Here is a 22,635-nt window from a genome sequence, read left to right on the forward strand (position 1 = left end):
GGGAACCTTGCCATTTAATCTTCTTAGTAATTCTTTGGTGGAGGAAGGTGAGCTCTACGTAGAGAAGCTCTTTGTCAAAATTTACTAAAGACAAATCACTAGGAACTGAAGGGATCTAGAAGAAATTGTGGCTGGATTTAGGCACCTCATGAAGTCAACAAAGGTCAAAGTACAACTCCAAGGCCATACGGAGGAGCCCAACTAACGTGATTCTTCTCATTTAAGCGTTTAGTCACTAAATATACAGGGTATTCAGTCTAAATGAAAAAGGGAGCTCAATAATGTCCTCATTGCTGGAGAGTCCAATGCCAAGACTGTAAGATACAAGATACATAAGACTGCAAGATACATATGAGATAACTGAAGCATTATAAAAGATTAAAGGAAGAAAAAACAGGGCCATGACCGAAAATGTTTGTACAGTTCTGCTCGGAATACCAAATCTATTGTGAGTCTACTGACAGCTATTCCTTCTCTAAGCAGAGATTATCTGCTTTCTTTAATTACAATACAGCAATTTTTGGCACCTCTCGAGTATTTTTCACACTGTGATTTGCACTCTAGGTATAAGTATAAATTCCACGAGAGCTGAGACCCTGTCTGTGTATTCTGCATTTCTGCCAGAATAATAGGTTTCAAACAAAAGGTTGTTAAAGGCAGCAGTTAAGAATATGGGCTCTATAGCCTGAGACTGTCCAAGGTTAAATCTTGGTTTTGCCACTAACTTTGAGATCTTAGGCAAGTTTCTAATCTTTGTGTCTCTATGTTGTCATCTGTAAAACTGGCACAGTAATGGTTTGTAGATTATTGTGAGGATTAAGAGATAATATGTGCAATGGTTTAGAGCAATACTTGGTATAGAGTTGAGTGTTTAATAAATGTTAGCTAGTAACCACAGCAGTTATAGTAACAGTACATTAATATATGAATTACTTAATAAATGACTGATACACAAGTAAAAACTATCATAAAAATTAGAGGGGTCCTCATGCTGGGTTTTTCTTGAATCAATAACAGTATTTCTTAGATGTAAGTCTTAAACAATTAATTAAAATATAGGATGCCTGATTAAATTAAATTTCAGATAAGCAACAAGTACTTTTTTAGTATAGTTAGATCCCAAACAGCACAGAGGAGAAAACTGGTAGAAGCAGAGTCTGGTAGGATAAGAATGTTGGTTTGTTGCTTTAAGAGCAAGTCTCTGAATCTTAAAAGTCACTTCTTCCTCTTTTAAAGAACGTCCTCCCTCCTTTATCACTCTTACGATGCCTTCTTTGTACCATGCATAAACTCTTCTTAACATCAGCAACAAGCTGAGGTAAAAATGAGAATTTTAAACTAGATACAGGTGTACACTCTTCCTGGATTTCTTACTGGCCACAGTGCACTCTGCCCACCTGGGCTTAAAGGAGCCCCGTTGGGTGCTGCCCAAGTTCTGATAAATCAAACCACTCTGCACTCCTTCACAGTCTATATTTAGGTCCCCTTTCCACCCAACTTGAACTAACTGAACAAACCATTACAAAGTACTAGCTTTAACAATTTGCTTTTAATACTTACAAGTCTTAAAAAGGCAGTGGCAAAATTCCCCACATCAGCAGGTGTTTATTTGGATTAAATTGGTACTAGTGGTTTAAACGTGCTCGAGGGTTCTAACATGGAGCAGGCTCTTTAAGGACAGATTTGCATATCTGTAAACCGGCAGCTTTCAGAGACCAGAACATATTAGGCATGTATTAGGTTGTGAGTATTTATGATATTTTATAAAGACACAGCATACTATCTGTTCATTATAAATAGCAACTAAATCTATGCTTTCAGTTCTAACAGTCAATAATCCAAGAACAGCACGCTTGCAGGGCACCATCTTACCCCTCAATACTGATTTGAGGTTGAGCTTGGCTTGGCGGTGCAGGTCCTCTACGCAGGGGGGTCTTGTGGTGGGAAGGAACACATTCTCCTGCTGGTGCCATGGAGCAGTGTAGTGGACTGTCCATCGACTCTCCTCATCTAGGTTGGAAACAGCTGTAGAAAGAAAGAACACATTCAGAGGTCAAATTAAATGTGTTACATCAAGGTGAGTTCCTGGTACCTAACACATCCATAGGTAAGGGCCAGCAAGGGAGAAATGGTACAAATTTTGAATAGGATTCAATCTCAGGGGGCTTCCCTGGTGGCGCAGTGGTTGAGAGTCGGCCTGCTGATGCAGGGGACACGGGTTCGTGCCCCAATGCGGGAAGATCCCACATGCCGCAGAGCGGCTGGGCCCGTGAGCCATGGCCGCTGAGCCTGTGCGTCCAGAGCCTGTGCTCCGCAACGGGAGCAGGCCACAACTGTGAGAGGCCCCCCGTACCGCAAAAAAAAAAAAAAAAGATTCAATCTCAGATCCCAGGGGTCCTTCCCACTGTGTTTCGTGTTTGTTCAGTTAATTGCTTCCCAGCTTTTTAGGCCCTCCCTCTACTCCAATGTTAGAAAGCGATTAACAAAGTCAATGAAGACCTCCAACTCCTGCTGAACTCCGCCATGACAAATAATAGTCAATTGTACTATGTCATTGCTTTAGTAAATGTTAGATTGTCAAGACAGAAAACAAATTTTCTACTAAGAAGTTGGGACCAATTCTTTCCCCTCTAACGCATTATTTTTAAAACATCACTGTTATAAACTCAATTGAATTTTTACAAAACTAATCATAAACATTCAAGGTAATACATTTAAATAGCATATCTAATTAGAAATCCATTTGTGCTACAAAATTTTCTCTGTATTTCTCGCTTTCATGGAATACTTTTATATTCCAATGTTTTGAGAAATTCCAATGCAATTGACTTTTCCCAATATAATCCAATTCAATTGAATTTTTCCAACACAAAAGAGATTGAGGACACCAGAGGGGGAGATGACAGGTAGGCTAAATCTCTATGACAACTTTCCTTTATCCTTCTAGGGACTGGGATCGCTTTGTCTACGCCATTTCATTTTTTCCTGACAACACAATCTAAGTGGGGTACCAACACGAAACTGACAGCACCATAAATATTCAACAACAATTTTTTAAATACTCTCTATATAACTGCTGCCATAAGCCAGGTGTAGTAGAGACTGAAGAAGTTTGAGAAGGACCCTGTGCTGAGGCAGTTACTGAGGGTGACTAGTCTAACTCCTGTAAAACCAGCAGATACGACAATTGTGAGTCAGGGGCGAGTCTTCCCCTACCTCTGACCTATGCCACACAGGACACTCTGGGCATACTTGTTTCTACAACGTAACATGTCCCTGGAAATGAGACCATAAAGTAGACTCGTAAAATAAAATCAACAGGTGTGCATGAACTATTGAACCTTTCTATTTGAACATGTTTAAAGTTAACCCAACGTACCTTACAGTACAGCTATTACAGCCATTAAACAGATCAAATGAACGAATATATGTAAAGTCTTAGCTTATGAAATAACTCATGTAAAGAACGGTTGTGGCGAGAGCAGTGCAATTACTTGAAGGTAGCTCCTGACTTTTCAACCATCGCTGAAGAGGAACTTGGCCTTTCTCAGTGCCCCTGGGAACACAAGCCACCACATATACCATGGTCAGCGCTCACCCCATATACCATCTTCTCTACAGCTACTGAATTCTACAAGGTGGGCTTTAAATAATTCATTTCCTAAATCATCCCACCTTCTCCAGTCGTAAGATAAATTAATACTAGGGACGTGATATGCAACATGATGAACACAAGTAACACTGCTGTGTTCTATATAAAAGTTGTTAAGAATATATCCTCAGAATTCTCATCACAAAGAAAAAATTTTTTTCTTTTTCTTTTGTATCTATATGAGATGATGAATGTTCACTAAACATATTGTGAAAATCATTTCATGATGTATGCAAGTCAAATCATGCTATACACCTTAAACGTACACAGTGCTATATGTCAATTATATCTCAATAAAACTGGACAAAATTTTTTAAAACCATCCCACTTTCTCCATAAATTGCTAAATGGGAAAATAAACATTGAGAACTAGACATCAAGTTAAATAAAAACAGAAATGTCCTGTGTGCTTTCTGCTTTTAATGTTTGCTAAAAGCAGCATGTAAACTAGGCACCTGGCATTTCACATAACCTCCGTGGAACAAATGTTTTGCATGGTGCATAGAACTATCAAACTTAATCTGCGAAATCCACAGAGACCCGATTTAGCTCTTAGTTATGTATCTGAGAATCTTGCACAGGGTGGGACTCACCACATGTCCCCCAAAGAGTAGCCACAGTTAATTACAATGTTTTGCGCTAATGTCTATTTATTTGAAAGACTGAATTACCATACTTCATAGTTGGAAAATACTGAAAATTGAAACTCTTCCTATTCGCCAATTACAAATCAAATCCAAGTAATAGTGTCTGTGTAATCACACCATCAGCCCCACCACACAGCTACCAAACTGGCTCCTAAGAAAGAACAGTTGTCTCTCCCCTGGTGTATCTCACTCTTGCCAGGGCAGACTTTAATCAGCCCATCCAAAGACAGCCTTCAACCAGGGAAGCTGTAGAAATGAGCCCCAAGGGCTGTTCTTTTGCTTTCTCCAAAGTTTCTCTTACCAGTGGCTCCTGCCCATGGCACATATATCCAGCTTAAATCCACTGGTCCAAAAACTAAAGTAAAATAAAATAAACCAACAACTATGTAAAAAACAGAACCATGTATTTATAAAAAGTATACTTTCCAAAGAATGAAGAAGCGCCTGGATTAAAGAAATTTAAACCAGTGGTAAGAATACAATGAAGCCACATCACAAAAGCTGTGTACTTTACAATCACTGATCAGTCTAGACAGAGCCTGTCCTTGAGCTCTTAAATACCTAACAGAGTGCCAGGGAGTTTTAGAGGATCATCCCCACCAAAAATATGTGATACATTACACAGAGGCTCCTCATATATTTAGCCAAAGAATCAAAAAACCATACACTGTACATCAAGGCAGACATAAAGTAAATACAAGGGTTTTTTTCCCTCCCCTTCTTCAAAGGACTTCTTTTGAGCAGCAGAAATGAATTCACCTAAAATCCCAACTATAAATAAATAAGACATGCTAAAAAAAATCACAGAATTCTGCCCTAGAGTTACAAAAGTCTGAGGTGTTTGAACAACTTGGTATAGAATGGAGTTTAACTCATGCCAATTATGCTGTTTCACACTCTTAATTCCGTCACTCGAAAGGATGAAGTAGTACATAAAACACACACACACACACACACACACACACTCGCATGTAGTGGGGGAGAAAAGAAACTACTTACTTTTCTTCCTAAAAAGTTTAATTAAAGACTTGATCTTTGTATTAATAAAGACCACCATTTCCAGGATGTCTACATAGGGCTTAGAAATTTGAATCACATTAAAAGCTCAGCGCAGCAAGCAGGTGGCAAGCGGCATCCTTCTGCTCCAGATTCGAACTTTCTTCCTCTGGCCTTGAATCCTTAGACATCTGCCCGGGGTGATGTAACTTTGAGGTTGAGCTTATTGTCAGGCAGTTACAAACCATTAACAGTCCTTGAACCTGAAACGCTCCCAGTGAAACCTAATCTTTAAGGCTGAGAGCGGCCAGTGACAACGTGTACAGAAAGAGAAAGCCAATCACAGTTCTTATTTGCATGATAGTCACATCGGTCTTTCTGTCTTGGTGCTCAATTATTCAGTTTTCTCTCCAATAGATCAGAAGTTTCTCCTCTCTGGATTCCAAAAAAACAGTGCAGATTTTCCTTAAGGAATTTGAGGTGAAGTAAATGTGGTCCCCATTTTCACTGGGTCACTGTGAACATCCAGATCTTTTCACTGGAGCCGCCAAGTCTTAGAGCCAGTCTGTTGATTCTTTGATTCCCTAGTTAAGTCAGGCATTTGAACTGATTTAGGGGGGAAAAAAGAGCCAGACTATTGTTTCCCCAACCATGCCCCCAGGCTCAGCCTCCCACACCAAAGGAATGTTTGCAAAGAAGCAGTAAAACTTTACAATAGAATCTCCATGGAGCTGTAAATGAGGACTTGGTTGCATTTTCCTGCAATTTAGTACGCCCTGTCTTCTCACCCAGTTCCTTTTTTTTTTCTTGCCAGCGTGAGCATAGCGTTGTCATTGTTCCAAAGGGTGATCTTGTCTGCATCTAGCTGCCGCAACTCTCCCACCTCACCCCACAAAAAAACCCCTCAACTTCTCCCACTCCAAAGGAGAAATTAGATGATATAGTACCCTAATCATTTAAATCTGTATTTTAAATTTAATTATCATCTAAGCCAGGTTTTTAAAATTCCACACCCATGGGAGAGAAGAGGAATAATTTCTAACAATCATTATTTGAGTTTCTCTTTAACTTGAATGTACTGTACTGAGTTCTGGTTCTTTCGCCCATTTGCAATTAGCCACAGAGAACTGGGGAAACACAAACAGAGAAGAATCCGAAACGTGGTACAAGCAGACACTGTAAAAAATACACTCTGGGGTAAAGGGACAGGAACAAAAAGGAAAAGAACACAAATAAGAAAATATTATGAAAAGGGACAAAGGAAAAGAATGTTCCTCACATCTCTCCCCAATTCCACTTCATGGCAAAACAGTTTTTGAGGCACGTTAGACAACCTCTTATTTCATAGCTTTGGGCCAGGCTTACAACTGAATGGAAAAATGTAATAACCCACTAATTCAAAACATTTAGTTTATAACAAAAGCTCTTAGTCAAAGAATAAAATTTATATAAGGGGCTCCCTCTAGGGAAAACTTTGGAATGATTCCTCCTCAAATCATTTTCCCCCCAATCTTATTTTTTAAACAACAACAAAAGCAAAGCAAACAAAAAAAACCAAAACACACATATTATCCTATCACCATACATATTATCAAAGATTTCCAATTTGTGTTATTTCATCCCATACATAGCTTTATTTAAAAGTAACCACATGGCCAGATGGCAAATGACAAACTACTGTGAGTGTAAGCTGCCTGAAACGAGTGTGCAAAGTCTCCCTCAGGAAAACACACTTATAAGCAAGAATGACAACCTGGCCCGGCTTCAAGAGCTGCCTCTCAGCTCATTGCACTCAGACAGGTAGTAGAGGTTTCTGGCAGGAAGCACTCCTATTCAGTTCACAACCAACAAGTTTCCGAGGTAGAATGTCCCCATGCAAACTTCCAACTGGAAACAGCATATGGCCTTTCATGTATACAACAATGGCACTGGAACATGGATTCATTCATTAAAAGATAAATATTGAGCACATACTAAGGGCCACTCATTTGAGATCCCTCTTGGAGCTTACATTACTTGACAGTAAACCACAATTATACGGTAAGTGGAATGGACAAAGGAAAAAGGTGAATAGGATAAAAGGGGCTTGGGAGGAGGGGAGGTGGCCAAGTTGTAGTATTAAACAGGAGTCAGGGTAGAGCTTGAAAAAGTGAGATCTGAGTAAAACCTTGAAGGAGGCAATGGCAATAAAATAAGAATCTATCCAGTGAATCCCACCGGCTCTCATTTTAAAGAGGGAGATATGTTTATGGGTAGTGAGACATTAGGACTCGTCAGAGAAGTGCTCTAAGAAAATGAACTCTGGTAAGAGTCACGCATGGAGTAATTTCCTTTCTCATTCAATTAAACCTGATATTAAGTGGCCTGAGTTGTGTAAAGATAATGCCATTATGTGGTTACACAGCAGTCAGTGGTGAGTCTAGGGGTAGAAAGCAGGCTTCCACTCCACTTCCCAGGGCGCACAGGGGGCACACTGTCCTCTATGCATTATTCCGCACTGCCTCTTAACCTCCTAAGTCCAGAGCTTCAGGAAAGAACCACGTAAATTATGGTATTTATTGTGTTACATAATAAGTCGTGTTTGGAAAGAGCTTTTTAATTATAAAGATTTCCCCAATGATTTTCTCATCTCTTACTTTACATCCTGCATAGAAGCATGAGAATGAGGAAGTGGTTTTTTTTTTTTTTTTTTTTTTTTTACTGTACGCAGACCTCTCACTGCTGTGGCCTCTCCCATTGCGGAGCACAGGCTCCGGACGCGCAGGCTCAGCGGCCATGGCTCACGGGCCCAGCCGCTCCACGGCATGTGGGATCTTCCCGGACCAGGGCATGAACCCGTGTCCCCTGCATCGGCAGGCGGACTCGCAACCACTGCACCACCAGGGAAGCCCAGGAAGTGTTTTCATCTTATAATTTGCATTTGCCTGGATGTCACAGTTTATTGAAGAGCCATGGTTTTACGAAAGTGTCTAGTATTTTTCAATGGTTCCATTTACACATTCAACAGAAAATACATAAATCCATGGTACTTCTTATTCTAACTTTAGCTCTATACCAGTAGCAACAATTTTTTTAAAAAGTTCTAATATCCCGGACATGGAAGACTTGATGGCATAGCAAAGGAGTGAAGAGCTCAGCTCTGGAGCCATGTCACCCAGGATACTGGCCACTTACTAGAGAAGTGACCTCTCCGTACCTTGGTTTTCTCATCTGTAACACGGAGGTAACAACACTACATTACAAGGCTATTATGAGAATTTCAAGAGTTATTATTGACAAGGTCCTTGGAACAGTCCCTGGTATGTGGTAAGCATATATAAGTATTTGTTAGAGACATGAATAATATCTGAAGAGACAGCTAAGCAGCCTTAAGCTTAATAAAGGGACAGTAATGCCCTTTACTGTGAATAGAAATCAACTTCACAACCTCATGGTTGTCTTTCTACATGCTGCAGAGTTAAACAGCCAGCTGCATGAATGATTGCTCTAAACCTAACACTTCCACTTTTGATGCACAAATTATCTTTCCCCCTGCCTAAAATTCTACCACTCACCATTTAAGAAAGTTCTCAGTGGTCACCATGAACTTCTAACCAGTACCAAGGGTCTTCTGCTCTCTCCGCATCTTTCTAGTCATCTTTTGAATCATTTCCGGCTAATGACCCAGTTCTGGCACTGTTCTTCAGCAACACTGCAAACCACTAGCTCCTTTCCTACATTTGATTGCCCCTTCTCTGGATTCTGACAAACTCTTAACAAGCTTCCACGAGCCAGTCGTTATACTTCCGTCCTTTGCTATTCACTTATTCCCCCTTGAAACCTTAATGATTTTAGTGGTGTGAGGCAGGAGTCAACAAATTATGGCCCTTGGGCCAAATCCAGCTGGTCCCTTTATAAATGGTTGAAAAAAACTAAAAGAATAATACTTCATGACATGTGAAATTATCTGAGACTCAAATTTCAGCGTCCAATAATAAAGTTGTGATGGAACACCACTACGCCCATGCATTCATCTACTGTCTACGCTGCTCTCACGCTGCACACAACTGCAGAGCTGAGTAGTTGCGTCAAAGGCTATATGCCCTGCCAAGCTGAACGTATTTACTCTCTGGACCTTTAGAGAAAGATATGCTGACCTCTGGATGAAGCGTCTGCCTTTAAACACCCCGCTCAGTCTTCACCTCCATCTGCTGTCTTTCATTGGTCTGTCCTCCAGTTCCATCTTACTAACCTCTACTCGAATCTCACATTATCTCAAGCTGAACGCCTAATTTAAGCCAGTTTACTTAAATTAGCGACTTATCAAGAACTTTCTCATTTCTATTAGGGCTGACAGTCAATTTTTCAGTGAACCAGACAGGTACATTTAAACTCTAGTTAAAAAAGAGAAAACTGAGATCTAGACGCTGATGCATGTCAGAGCTAAGATGAGAATCTGGGTGTCCTGAGCCCTCTTTCATTAGCGCAATTAAGTTTTGCAAAGATATCTTTAATTACATTCAAGTTAATATATCTTACACCAAAGTCTTTATTAGAGCCCATAACTAATAAAAATATTTAAGAGTAGAAGTCTTCAGTTAGTACATTCAAGTTAATGTATCTTACACAGAAGTCCTTATTAGAACCTATAAATTAAAATATTTAAGAGTAAATCATTATTCTCTAAAAATACCGTCAAATATTACAAAGGAAAATATGCTCTAATATCACTTGAATAATCCTGGCGGCTCATCCTAGTCCAGAATTTTGGAATTCCATTACCACTACTATTGTATAAATACTGGCATCCTTATTCATAAAAGTCCAACATTTCTGCTTAATCTTTCACTGAAATGAAATCTTATTTTTAACCAACATTTAAATTTTTTCTTCTAGGAATCATCCGATTATTTCTACAGTTATCTGATTACTTCCCAGGAGCGGGTATATAACATACCAGCAAAGAGTCAGAGGAATATTTTGCAAAGTAACACATATTCTAAAAATTTTAACTGTGAATATGCATTTATGTTCCACCAGTCAGCAATTTTACATCGAGCGCTTATTAGCTGCCTTGTGTTAGGCATCCAGGTTGAAAGTAAATCCAACATGGCCACTGACTTTCTTAGGAAGTTCACAGTCCAGCGGGGAGGAACCGCACCCAAACAGATAAAAATAATAAAACAATGAATAAGTATAGCGAGAGAGATAAGACCATGATGTTTACTGGAAAGATGATAAAGGGTATGTAGCTCACTTATTTTAAATTTATTTTTTATAAATTAGTTTTTTATTTGTGTTTGAAAGTTAATATATTTAGCTTTAGATCCTGTGTCATACTTTGAGGTATTAGGTCAGAAAACACTGCCACAGTATTGCTCCCTAGAGAAGAATTCAAGCAAACCCAAACATATTTTAGTTATTGGCAGCCACTTAAGCTTTTTTAAAAATTGCTTTCTAGCATTACGTAGGTTTTATGTGTACAACATTATTTTTAAACTTCTGTCCGAACTTCAGCCTGCTCACCACCAAGAGTTCAGTTTCCCTCCGTCACCATACAGTTGACCCCCTTTATCCATTTTTCCCTCTTCCCACCCCCATCCCTTCTGGTAACCACTACTCTGGTCTCTTTATCCGTGTTTGTTTTTGTTTGGTTTATTTTATTTATTTAGACTCCACATATGAATGAAATCATATGGTATCTGTCTTTCTCCATCTGACTTATTTCACATAGCATGATACCTTCAAGGTCCATCCGTGTGTGGCCAATGGCAAGATTTCATCTTTTTGTATGACTTACTAGTAGTATTCCATTGTGTGTGTGTGTGTGTGTGTGTGTGTATGTGTATACACACACACCACATCTACTTTATCCATTCATCTGTTGATGGGCCCTTAATGGTGTTGGGAAAACTAGAGAGCCGCATGCGAAACAATGAAACTAGACCACTATGTCACATCACACACAAAAACCAACTCAAAATGGATAAAAGACTTGAATGTAAGAAACCATAAAACTTCCAGTAGAAAACAGACAAACAGCTGTTAGGGAACAGAGGTGAAGAGGGAACTTCTAGGTAAAGCCCAGTCCTGGGACACACGGAGATCTGCAAATGCTTCGGTGTAAGCTTATGGGAGAGTGACACGGAGAAAGGTGGAGAGAGAGGCAGGGGCCTGACCCTGAAGGGCCTTGCTTGTCATAAGGGGTGGAATTCAGTTGGTGGGCTAGGGAGTCACGGATGGAGTTTAAGAGAGGAAGTTGTATGGCCAGCGTGACACTGTAAGACATCACTAGTGTAGGTGAAGAGTGTGTCTGAGGGGCTTAAGTGGGCTTGACTGCAGGGACGGAGAGAAGGTGGAGACCCAGTGGCAGCAAATCACGCCAGTGGGGAGGAGGTCAGAACCAATTCTCACGCAAGGTTGTTTTTCCACAACACCCTTGGTCTTAGCAGCCTGCCTTTAACAGTGTGTATTATGTTTCAGGAACCCTTATATACTTAACATGTAAAATTTTAAAAATTAGACCTTACCTATTAATAAATGACCCTGTTACCACTCATGCTTTCATTTACAGTAAACCTTAAAATATACCCTTATTCTTTTTATTAAGGACAAAAGATTACAGGTGTAAACCTATAAGCGTACGTGCAGAGCTGTCTAAGGACTCATAGATAGGCCTCCATCCCCCTTGAATTCTTCCCTTCTCCCTCCCCATTTACACAAAGCTTCAGGCATTAAATACAGTTAGGGCATTAAAAGTCTTTATTTTGAATTGAAAACTTTCACAAACTTTGTTTAAAAGTTTTCAAATACTAAACAGGAGTTACAAGTAGAAACAAGGCATGATTATGCCATATAATATATATACACATTTTGAATTACATAAAATTTGAGTCCTAGATCAATTGAAAATGGACTGTATAATCAACAAAGATCACCGTGGTCATCTAAGCGGGGAGGGGAGCGAAGGGAAAGAAAAGTCAGATGTAATGGAGTTCTGGTCAGAGCTCCAGATTCTAAATGATAATTTAAGCATGTCTCAAAGGAATTTAGCTCTTGAAAATAGAAAATTTCTCAGCCTAACCTTATCTATAAATGGTGCTTTTACTGACTACTGATGTGTTTTATGCTATTTTTAAAAATCAAGCTTAACATCTGAAATAGAAGACTGTACATGACTAAGTTAATTTAGGTGTACTGATTATCTTTATGCATAGTTAAAATACTTGAAATACAACGTTTAAATCCATAGACACACCCATTCATTCTTGTGCTTTTCAGACTCGGTGGATTGGAAATCATAGCAGAAAGTAGCCTATGCAAGGCCACAGGTCTATAAAATAAAATGTACACACCTAGTAGTAAGAGATTTTAGAAATTTATAAAAATTAACTAGCAACATAATCTCCTTAATAAACGTTCATAACAATGCTTTAATGACAGACTTACAGAAAGCTTAGGCCTAGCTTCGGTTTATTGAGGAGCAAAGTCTTCCCGTAACTTTAACTTTTGGAAGAATTATGTTTCATGTTTTTATAAATACTTGCATATTGAGAGAAATTATATACAGTCTATAAAATTATATACAGTCTACGAAAATGGCCGTCATTATTGAAGCTGCAAAGCAAATTAATAACAGGCAGATGAATTAATACAATCAATAAATGTACAAATAAGGGAGTAAATTTTAAAAACAGGACTGCCAAATAAAATACAGCATGCCCAGATAAAGTTGAATTTCAGATAGACAAAATTTCACAATTAAGGGATTTTTTAAAAATCTACAAGTTCATTTGTTAATACAATTGTAATTTATGATATTAAAAAATAGCCTTAAGTATTTGATACAGCAGATGGAAAAATATACTTCATATTATTCAAGACAAATTGAATTCACCATAGCTTCTTGCTGTTTGGCACTTAATTGATTAAAAGCTGAAAGATGAGTTCGCCAGTTGTTGGCTAAAGGATCGATCTCTTAGCCACTGCAATGAGAAGCCTGCGCACCACAACAAAGGGGAACCCCTGGAAGAGTAGCCCCTGCTCGCCACAACTAGAGAAAGCCAGAATACCCGCGTGCAGCAATGAAGACCCAACGAGCCAAAAATTAAATAAATAAAAAAAAAGAATCAATCTCTTATTTTTCACATCAGGCATTTTTCTTACAAATTACTACTCTTCATCTCTTTAGTCTAAGATCTTAAACATGTAAAACTTCTTCTTTGATTTACTTGTCAGTTTTAAATGCCATTACTGAAAAGCTGCCATCTAAGAGGACTATTAGGGCAATAGCACAAAGGAGGGATCAGCCTGCCTTCTCCTTAATCCAGCAGACGCTACTGGGACGACCGATAGTATGTGGGCCCGGACGTGATGAAATACCAAGTAATATAAACATCACCCATGGTAAATTCGAGTTAAACATTTTTGACAAGTTCAATTTTTCCATTTTACAGGAAATACAAGACTTAGAGCTAGAGGAAAAAACAAAAACAATCACTCAAACTGAAAAGTGGAACATTTTGCTGGTCTGGCCTCTCCAATAAATCAATTAAATAATAACAACAATAAAGGGAATGCGCCCGATTAAGAGAGATTTAAGGAACATCACAACCAGATGTGTGATTCTGGATAGGATGCAAGTTTTGGATAAACCAGCTATAAAGAAAGGCCTTTTAGACAAATGGGGAAATTTGAATATACACTGGGTGTAATCTTACACATTTTACAGTTAAATAATAATGTTAAACATACACACACACGCATGCACGCATGGTTGTAGAGATGCTGGCCTGGAATGCAAATATGTGTCTGATGGCAGACGCCCATGAAGAATTATCTTAACCGTCCCATGAATCATGTTATTTCACAAAAGTGTATTAAAAGTCACTAGTATTCTAGAACTTCATTGGTACAATAGTCTTTTCTTTCTTCTGCTTCTGAGTTAATCTTTAATGATGAATCATATGGCATGTTGAAAACAAGACAAATGGAAATCTCTCTTCTCATCAATATCTGGTCGGGGGAGTGGCTGGGGGTAGAAAGGGAAACCTTAAGAGATGATAATGTATCAATTCTTTAGAAGGAACTTGATCCGGCATCCACTTTGCCAGTTAATCCTGACGCTAGGAAATACCCTTCACTCTGCATGTGTTAAAGCTAAAGGCTTCTGCTGTGGATCCTAGTTAATAATTTAATCTAAAACCATTGCTACCATCTGCTTGGTCAATTTCAAAACGTCTGCTATCACTGTGACTAGTTTAGTCAAGTCACAATATTCATGTGACAAATGTTGAACAAATGAAAGGCGAAGCAGACGGAAAGTATGCTTTGGAAAAAAGAAACCCCCAACAAAAGTCTAAAACACAAAGGGAGCCCTGCTGACTGAGCATTCAAAGTTCAGCCATGCCTGCGGGGATGGAAGGACGCACTGTCTCTCTAATGTAGGGAATGTGACAATCCAGAGGCTGTCCTGACGTGATGGACGGAAGGTGGGGCAGACAGGGGAGAGCTTTGTGAAGGGAATGGGCCCTGAGATTGGAAATACTGGTGGGTAGGGACACGGCAAGGGCAAACTGGAAAGGGGAAATGTCACAGGCTCCTAGAAAGGTAGAGCTGAAAAGAGCCCTAAAGAGCATCCAATCCACTCCTTTTATTTTACAAAATAAGTGACCTGCAGTAGATCACAGAGCTCCCCAGCAGCTGAGCTCATGCTGCATCTTGTGCTCCAGTTTTCAATACACCACGCTACCCTGCCTTCACTGCAGAGGGCTGATGGGGCAGGGCTCCAACCATCCACACTCATTTCTCCCTCTGTGACCCTGTTATTCTTCCCCGGGAATGCTGGATCCCTGACTTATCCACTTGGCATGCCCTATTCATTTTTTAAGTTATAATTCAAGCATTAACCTTCCTTAAGAAGCATTCCTTGACAGAGCTTTCATAAGTCTCTATTTCAAAAATATATGTCATTTTACTTCAAGGATAATTTCCTCCAAAGTGAACTATGTCTGTCTTGCAGGAAGAGAACAAATAATATCACTAAATGTAAGCCTCTTATACTTGGACTAATTATTCTTTACATGTTGCATAGCCCTAATCCATCCACCCGAGTGCACTGATTCATCTAATTCATTTTATTCAGCCTATATGAGGTATATAATCGGTCATTTCAGGAGAGAAATAATGTATACGAGTAGAGCAACATATCAACTAGTTCAATGAAGTTAACTCATTTTACCTTCCCCAATGCTGTCATTCAAAACATATTTTCTGAATACATATTAAAGGCCTAGCACATCTTAGAGAAGAGAATAATTTTCAATCACTTGGAAATAAAAATATTTTTTCTGGGCTATTTAAATTTAACATAGTTATATCCTTTTATAATAAAAATAATTTAAAGGGAAATAAAATTTTAAATTTGAAAAGAAAAAAATGAATGTAACCTTTCTTCTAAATCTTCAGGGAAGAAAAAAAATCTCATCATGGAATGAAAAGCCAAAGTATAATGTGATGATCTTGGAAATCTAATTTAAGAGAGTCATGTGATTAGCTGAGGTGCTTTATATTCTGGGCTCTCTTTTACTTTTTAAATTGGACAGTATTAAGAACCTGCTTGATTGATGGTGTTACAAAACCTGTAAAGAATCTACACTTGAGAAGAATTTTCTACCTAGAAAAAAACTGAGAGCAAAGGATACTTCCTAATCATGACTACCAGGGGAAAACTGACAAAACAAAGTCGAAGGTTGCCACCTACAGGGGGACGCTGTCTGCTCAATGAGACACTGGTACAGGAAAAGGATTCCTCCTGCTGTCTCTTGACAGAAAAGCTTGGAAAAAAGGGCTCTGGTTTAACACACTCACATTCATGGTCATGTCTCAAAAGAATGTCCTCATCTTCTTCCACCAAAGAAAGACCATACTCTGTGCCCCTTTAGAGCCTCCATTTAGACAAAGTTGATCTCATACCTCCAGGAAGATTTGTGAATATTCATAAGCTCCCTAGGATCTACAACCAAGCTCAGATTAAGGAAACACCCCTGAATTACAGAAAGCATTTCTGATTCAATAAGGGGGCAGCTACGAGTGAATAATTAGGACCAAGAAAATAGAGGTCCGTATCAATTTACAACCAAAAGGTAAAATTTTATAACAAAGGAATCCAAAGGAGTGTGTTTCCATTTGGAGAGAAGATGATTCTGAAACCATATTGTCTACAAATACAAAAAATAATTTTAAACGAACAAGGGGAAATCAGATTTATCGTTGCCTAAGTTCTTCCCAACTAATGATCAATAAGTATGAAGATTTAGAGAAAAGAATCGCTTGAGCTTTTTATTTTACAAGCAATGGGAAGAATTCCATGAACTGTTCAGTTTTTTTTTTATTTCCTGTGATTTCTTATATTGTTTCACATATGGTTAAGATGAAAGCTACAATTAATAAGCTGATGTGATCAACTGCTTTTGTTAAGAGGCCAGCTGGTTCACATGCAAAATGATAATTAGACAAATGAAGACAGACTGCTTTGGTTTGCTGATGAACTGACAGCAATACTTATAGTTAAATATCTCCAACTGTATTTCGTTTTCTAGTAATGGTAAAAGTTGATCTAGGTAAGGATAACATTTATCTGATTCGTGTTAGGTTTTATAAAAAAAAATTTACATTGTCCTAAGCCACTGAATAAACAGCAGCAGAATTCTTCAGAGAAACCATAGCTCCTTATAAAGCATGAGTGCTAGGAAGGTTTTGTAATTATGCTGGAGATGTCACAGCAGGACCAAGGGAAGGTCAGCCTGGCATAAAATGATATTCAGACAATCTAGAGAGTACAGAACTTTTACTTAAGTTAGGCAGTCACCGAGTTTTGAAACAAATAAAACCTGCCTATAAACTCAAGTTTCCATACACTTTAATGGATTTTTCTTTTCAATCCAGAGAGGTAAAGTTTAAATAAGTAAACAACAAATGACAGCAAGAGACAAGAATAAAAACATTGGTTAGTATATAGAGACTTATGTTCAGTAACCTAATTCTCGTAACCTAATCTTTCTAAAGCAAGGATTTCACGATGTGTATTTCTGAACTGATGCTGCAGAAGTGTCTTCACACTTGTGGGCATTCTCTGGTGCTAGAGGACAATACAACTGGACACAACTGGAAGGGAAGGGAAGCATGGTGATTGCAGAGCCCACATAATTAGGCTCACATAGAATCTGAGAAAAATCAATGGTAATCAAAACAATAATGCTAATGCTAGGTAACAGCTGGCCACTGGCTTTGTAAAAAATGATATGCTTAGGTCCTCCGCATCGGCGTCATGGCAGTTTGAAACAGAAAGCAGAAAAAAAAAAAAAAGAAATTCTTCACATCTTGCAAATACAATCATATCAGGCAGGATTAAGATCAACAGTCTTCTTCATGTGCCTAACATTATTTTTAATATGCAGCCAAAACTATGAAGCTTGGAAATATAAAGACAGGTGTGAATATTTCATAATTTGCTCCACTGATTATTTTGTGTGTGTGTGCTTTTTTCACTAAAGAAAAAAGATCACGGGAGTAGAAACCACTACAGGAATTTGGTAACGAAGACATGGGCAATCAATGTCTTCCTCAACCAGAATAAAAAGAAAAGAAATCTGGGGAGAAAATAAAACAGATTAAGTTCTTACAATGCCAAATAGTTTTCCCAAACCTCTCTCAAGTTGTATGGCAGCTCTCAGAAGACTCAGCTTCATCCATTTTTATCACCTCATCTGAAACACCTATCCCTTTGTGCGTAGCAATCCACACACATCATTACATGATAGAAACAAGTTCAAATGAAGCTGCCACAATCAATTCTCATTAGCAAACTGTATTTAAGTATACATTCAGACTATCGAGGGCGGTCCTAAAATAACTGCACTTTTCAATACGTGCCTTGATGTTCACGTACAATCAGCTTCACTTGAATGGAATTTAATTATTTTAACTGCTTTCTGAAGAGAAATACTCACCAACTGCACCCCACTGGATAGAGGAATCAGTCACAGACTCCAGACAATGTATTACGTTCATTATCAAAATAATCCCCGGGGCAGCTCTGGAGAGCTACTTCCAGCAGGACACCCCATGTTGAAATAGGATAAAATTCACTTCTTCGCTCAGTAGTAGCCTTCCTCTCCCTCTTGTCGATACAATCACAACCACTCATCAACACGATAACTCTATATTCTGAACTTTCTAGCTTCACTCATATTGTTTAACATCACCACTCCCCTCCCCCCCCCCGCAAAAAACCACGGCCTCTTCTTTCTGCAGCTGCTGCGTGCCACAAATAGCTTCTTGTATAATTTGACTTAGAATGCACCCCAAACTAAACATGTTGAATGGCAACGTGAATGCTTCATTCAGAGAGCACTGAAATGTGTAGAATGTCCTAAAGACATCGCAGTGGAAAAGGGGATAGTTTGGTAGTCCTGGGGCAGAGGACTGCTTTCAGCAGTAGCCTGCAAATTCTCCTCTGTTCTATGCAGACGGCTTCGGAAGATTCCCACAGTGATCAAAGGAGGAGCTAATTCCCCTCAGCCTGCCCTCTCCACGTGGGCTTTCTCTAAGGTTGCCTCCATTCCCCACGATGAATGTCTTTCTTCTTGCTTTCCTAATAGAAGGTCCTTGGTCTATTTATGCTCTAGCATCAATTATCCATTCTCGCGTTGAGTCAAATGGTTTTTAAGTTGTTTGCCTTAATGCTTTGTGTATTCTACACATGGCAAAACCCCCTCTGCCATTTTTGTAAGCTCCTGGTGGGCCAGGGCCGAATCCATACAGATCTCTTTGCACAGGGCCAATCCTGGTGCCAGGAAAAGCCAGATGCTTGGGAACTTGATACAATGTGACAACACATAACATTCATGGGCACATTCAAAAAAAGGGGGTAATCACCCATCTTTATGAAACAGGTGAGGGAGGGAAAGAGCCTGGAAATTTTAAAAGCATTTGTCTATAGGGCCATAGTTGTTTAACCTCTATGGAAATTTCCCTTAAGAAGTAGCCTGCAAATAGTAAACAAAAATTTCCACGCAGATAATGGTTATTTTCACCTCATTATACATTGTACAAGTCATTTTTTGAAATGTCTCCTTGTGTGTTGAAATTGGAATTTATTTACTTTAATACCAAGTATATTGGCAACCAAATGATTGCTGGGGCTGATGGACAAAGGGGGAAGAGTTAAAGGGAAAAACTCCTTTTTGGTTGCTATGAAAACTGAGAGACAGAAGAATAGTGGATTACTTTTTCCTTACTCTTTTCCCATCATACGTTGGGGCTCGGATTAATTGCCATTTCTTCAGGAAAGCAAACCTTTCCTGACCCTGATTCTGTTTATACCTTCTATTACTCTCATGGAGACCTTCACTTTTCTTTCATAGCACTAGTACTTGTGTATGTGTAGTTATTTGTTTAGGAACTGTATGTCCCACTAGACACAGGATCTAGACTGTAGAACAGAGGCCACAGCTCAGCGGGTCTGCAGGGTCCAGGTGCCAAGCACCAGATCTGATACACAGTAGGCATGCAATTAATATTATTTTATTAAAGGAATGAGTTACAGGAAGAAAAGAAACAGTTTAAACACAATGAGCTCTACAGGATTTAGCTTTACTCTATAGCATTAAAAAATAACTACAGGGCTTCCCTGGTGGCGCAGTGGTTGAGAGTCCGCCTGCTGATGCAGGGGACGCGGGTTCGTGCCCCAGTCCGGGAGGATCCCACATGCCGTGGAGCAGCTGGGCCCGTGAGCCATGGCCGCTGGGCCCGCGCATCCAGAGCCTGTGCTCCACAACGGGAGAGGCCACAACAGTGAGAGGCCCGCATACCGCAAAAAAAAAAAAAAAAACCACAAAAAAACAACAAAAAAAACTAATGGTAAAGTATCAGTATTAATAGAGAGCTTTTAAGAAGAGACAAAAGTTCATTCAAAAATATCACATCACTCCTTTCCAGCCTGGTCTGCTTTATTAAACATGCTATACACCAAGCACTAACTACTCTAGGCACTGGAGACCCCAAGATGGAGACAATTCTTTTACAAAGCTTTCCTTGATCCTTTCATCTCCCGTGGCCTCTCCCCGCAAGACTGGGTTGTCCACTCCTTTGTGGTTTATCCATTCCATAACTGGCCTTATCTGTCTCCCATACTAGGACCTTCCCTCCTTGAGGACCGGGACCCGGCCTTTTTTGGCTTTGGAGATGCCAGTAAGTTTGACTAAATGACAAAAATGAATCTATTCCTTGTCTGTAAGGAATTCTATTGAATAGTAGAAGACAAATACAAGCAAATGGTAATAAGGCATTTTAAAACAGAGGGTAAACTCTAATGGGGGCCAAAAGGAAATGATATCAGGGAAAACATGACATAGCAGGATGACATGCGAGCTAGACCTTGAAGGCTTTGCTACATAGAGAGGATATGAAACACATTCCAACTAGTCAAAAGTGCAAGAGCAAAGGCCGAAAGAAGAGAGCGAGGCGTCTGTGTGCTGAGAATACTGAGGCATGTGTACGACAAATGGTGCACGTTGCCTCTGATGGCCTCAGTCAAACCGCCTTGCAGTCACAGGGAGCTGGAAACCCCATTTCCCAGACTCCAGTATACCTTAGCCTCCTGGTTTGAAAAGTCGCTGCACCTAAACTTGGCTGAGAACTTGAGTCTGCACTCAGCTAGCTCTGGTGGTTAGTCTGACTGTTGAGACACTTCAGTAGGAGTGGTAACTGCAGCCTCAGTGTCCAGTCCCTCCTTACGTGGAGATGGTAGGCAAGACCAGTGGCACTCATTTCACAGGTAAGGTACACAGCTGTGGCAATGTGATCTTGGAGTCCAAACCTGAGTGCCAGCTTTCTGCTTGCAGCAGAGATAACGGCTCCCTTGGTTTCTTGGAAATCATTCCTGGGAGTTCAGCTTGGACCTGTTCCCCAAGCTTTTCCAACGATCCTTACACCCTGTGTTGAATCCCCTTCTGCGTACATTGCTGTCTGCACCTGAACCTGCCTGAGAAAATCTGCTGGCCCTTAAGGTGAAAAAATGGGGTTCCTAGGGCTGGCAGTGGGAATATGGCTGGAAAAGTAAGTCAGGACTGGTTGGGAGGAATCTTGCCTATTAAATAAAGGTGTTAGACTTCATTCAGTCAGTAATGATTGGACACCAAAAGTTTTCATATAAGGCAGTGATCCTGTGTTTTAGAAAAATTTGAAAGACATAGAAAAATGAATTGAGATAGTAGGCAAATTCCATAAAACCAAGATAAACTAATGTTGATGAAAGAAGGAATGGAGGTAAGAGTCTGTGCCCCTTATGTTAATGACTTCCCCCATGCCTCACCTTTGGCTGTATCCTAACACTGCCTCCCTCTCTTCAATGCTAATCTATTCCAGGTAGGACACCAACAATCTGGGGAGATGGGATACAGTCACCTACTGATTCACGTTAGCCTCTAGTCTCACCAGTCTCTCTTTCAATTTCACATTGCTGGACAATTTTGAATGAACATTTTAGTTCCTGATTACTTCTTACCTTGGCAAACTGATTTTTTTCCCTAAGAGTGGGGTTTGTATAAACTGTATGGTCATGAACAAAGCCCATAAATGATGGCCAATAGACACATGAAAAGATGTTCAACATCACTAATTATTAGAGAAACGCAAATCAAAACTACAATGAGGTATCACCTCACACCAGTCAGAATGGCCATCGTTAAAAGTCTACAAATAATAAATGCTGGAGAGGGTGTGGAGAAAAAGGAACCCTCCTGCACTGTTGGTGGGAATGTAAATTGGTACAGCCACTATGGAGAACAGTATGGAGGTTCCATAAAGAACTAAAAAGAGAGTTACCATACAATCCCACTCCTGGGCATACATCCAGAGAAAACTCTGATTAGAAAAGATACAGGCAATGTTCATAGCAGCACTATTTACAATATCCAAGACATGGAAGCAATCTAAATGTCCATCGACAGATGAATGGATAAAGAAGATGTGGTATATACACACAATGGAATATTACTCAGCCATAAAAAATAATGAAATAATGCCATTTGCAGCAACATGGATGGACCTAGAGATTATCATACTAAGTGAAGTCAGACAGAGAAAAACAAATATCATACATTACTTACATATAGAATCTAAAAAAATGATACAAATGAACATATCTGCAAAACAGAAACAGACTCACAGACATAGAAAACAAACTTATGGTAACTGAAGGGGATAGCGGGGGGACAGCGGGGGTCAGGGGGGAGATAAGTTAGGATTTGGGGATTAACATATACACACTACTATATATAAAATAGGTGAACCACAAGG

The 22,635-nt window shown here is 39.5% G+C and overlaps 1 protein-coding gene across 5 annotated transcripts in view; it reads right to left on the bottom strand.

Moving 5' to 3' along the window:
* The window catches only part of NHSL1 (NHS like 1), a gene marked incomplete at its 5' end in the record, with an annotated part of 237,357 nt that overhangs the window by 55,947 nt on the left and 158,775 nt on the right, over window positions 1-22,635 (bottom strand). For 4 of the 5 annotated variants that reach the window (XM_082668732.1, XM_082668730.1, XM_082668733.1 and 1 more), the window contains one exon: window positions 1,873-2,025. In XM_082668732.1, coding sequence (XP_082524858.1) covers window positions 1,873-2,025 — 153 coding nt within the window. Of the gene's footprint in view, window positions 1-1,872; window positions 2,026-5,298; window positions 5,357-22,635 lie in introns of those variants that run through there. The other variant, XM_082668734.1, reaches the window with a different exon arrangement.

The sequence above is a fragment of the Grampus griseus genome (genome assembly GCF_964374135.1).
Source record: "Grampus griseus genome assembly, chromosome: 13".
NCBI classification, from domain to species: Eukaryota; Metazoa; Chordata; class Mammalia; order Artiodactyla; family Delphinidae; genus Grampus; species Grampus griseus.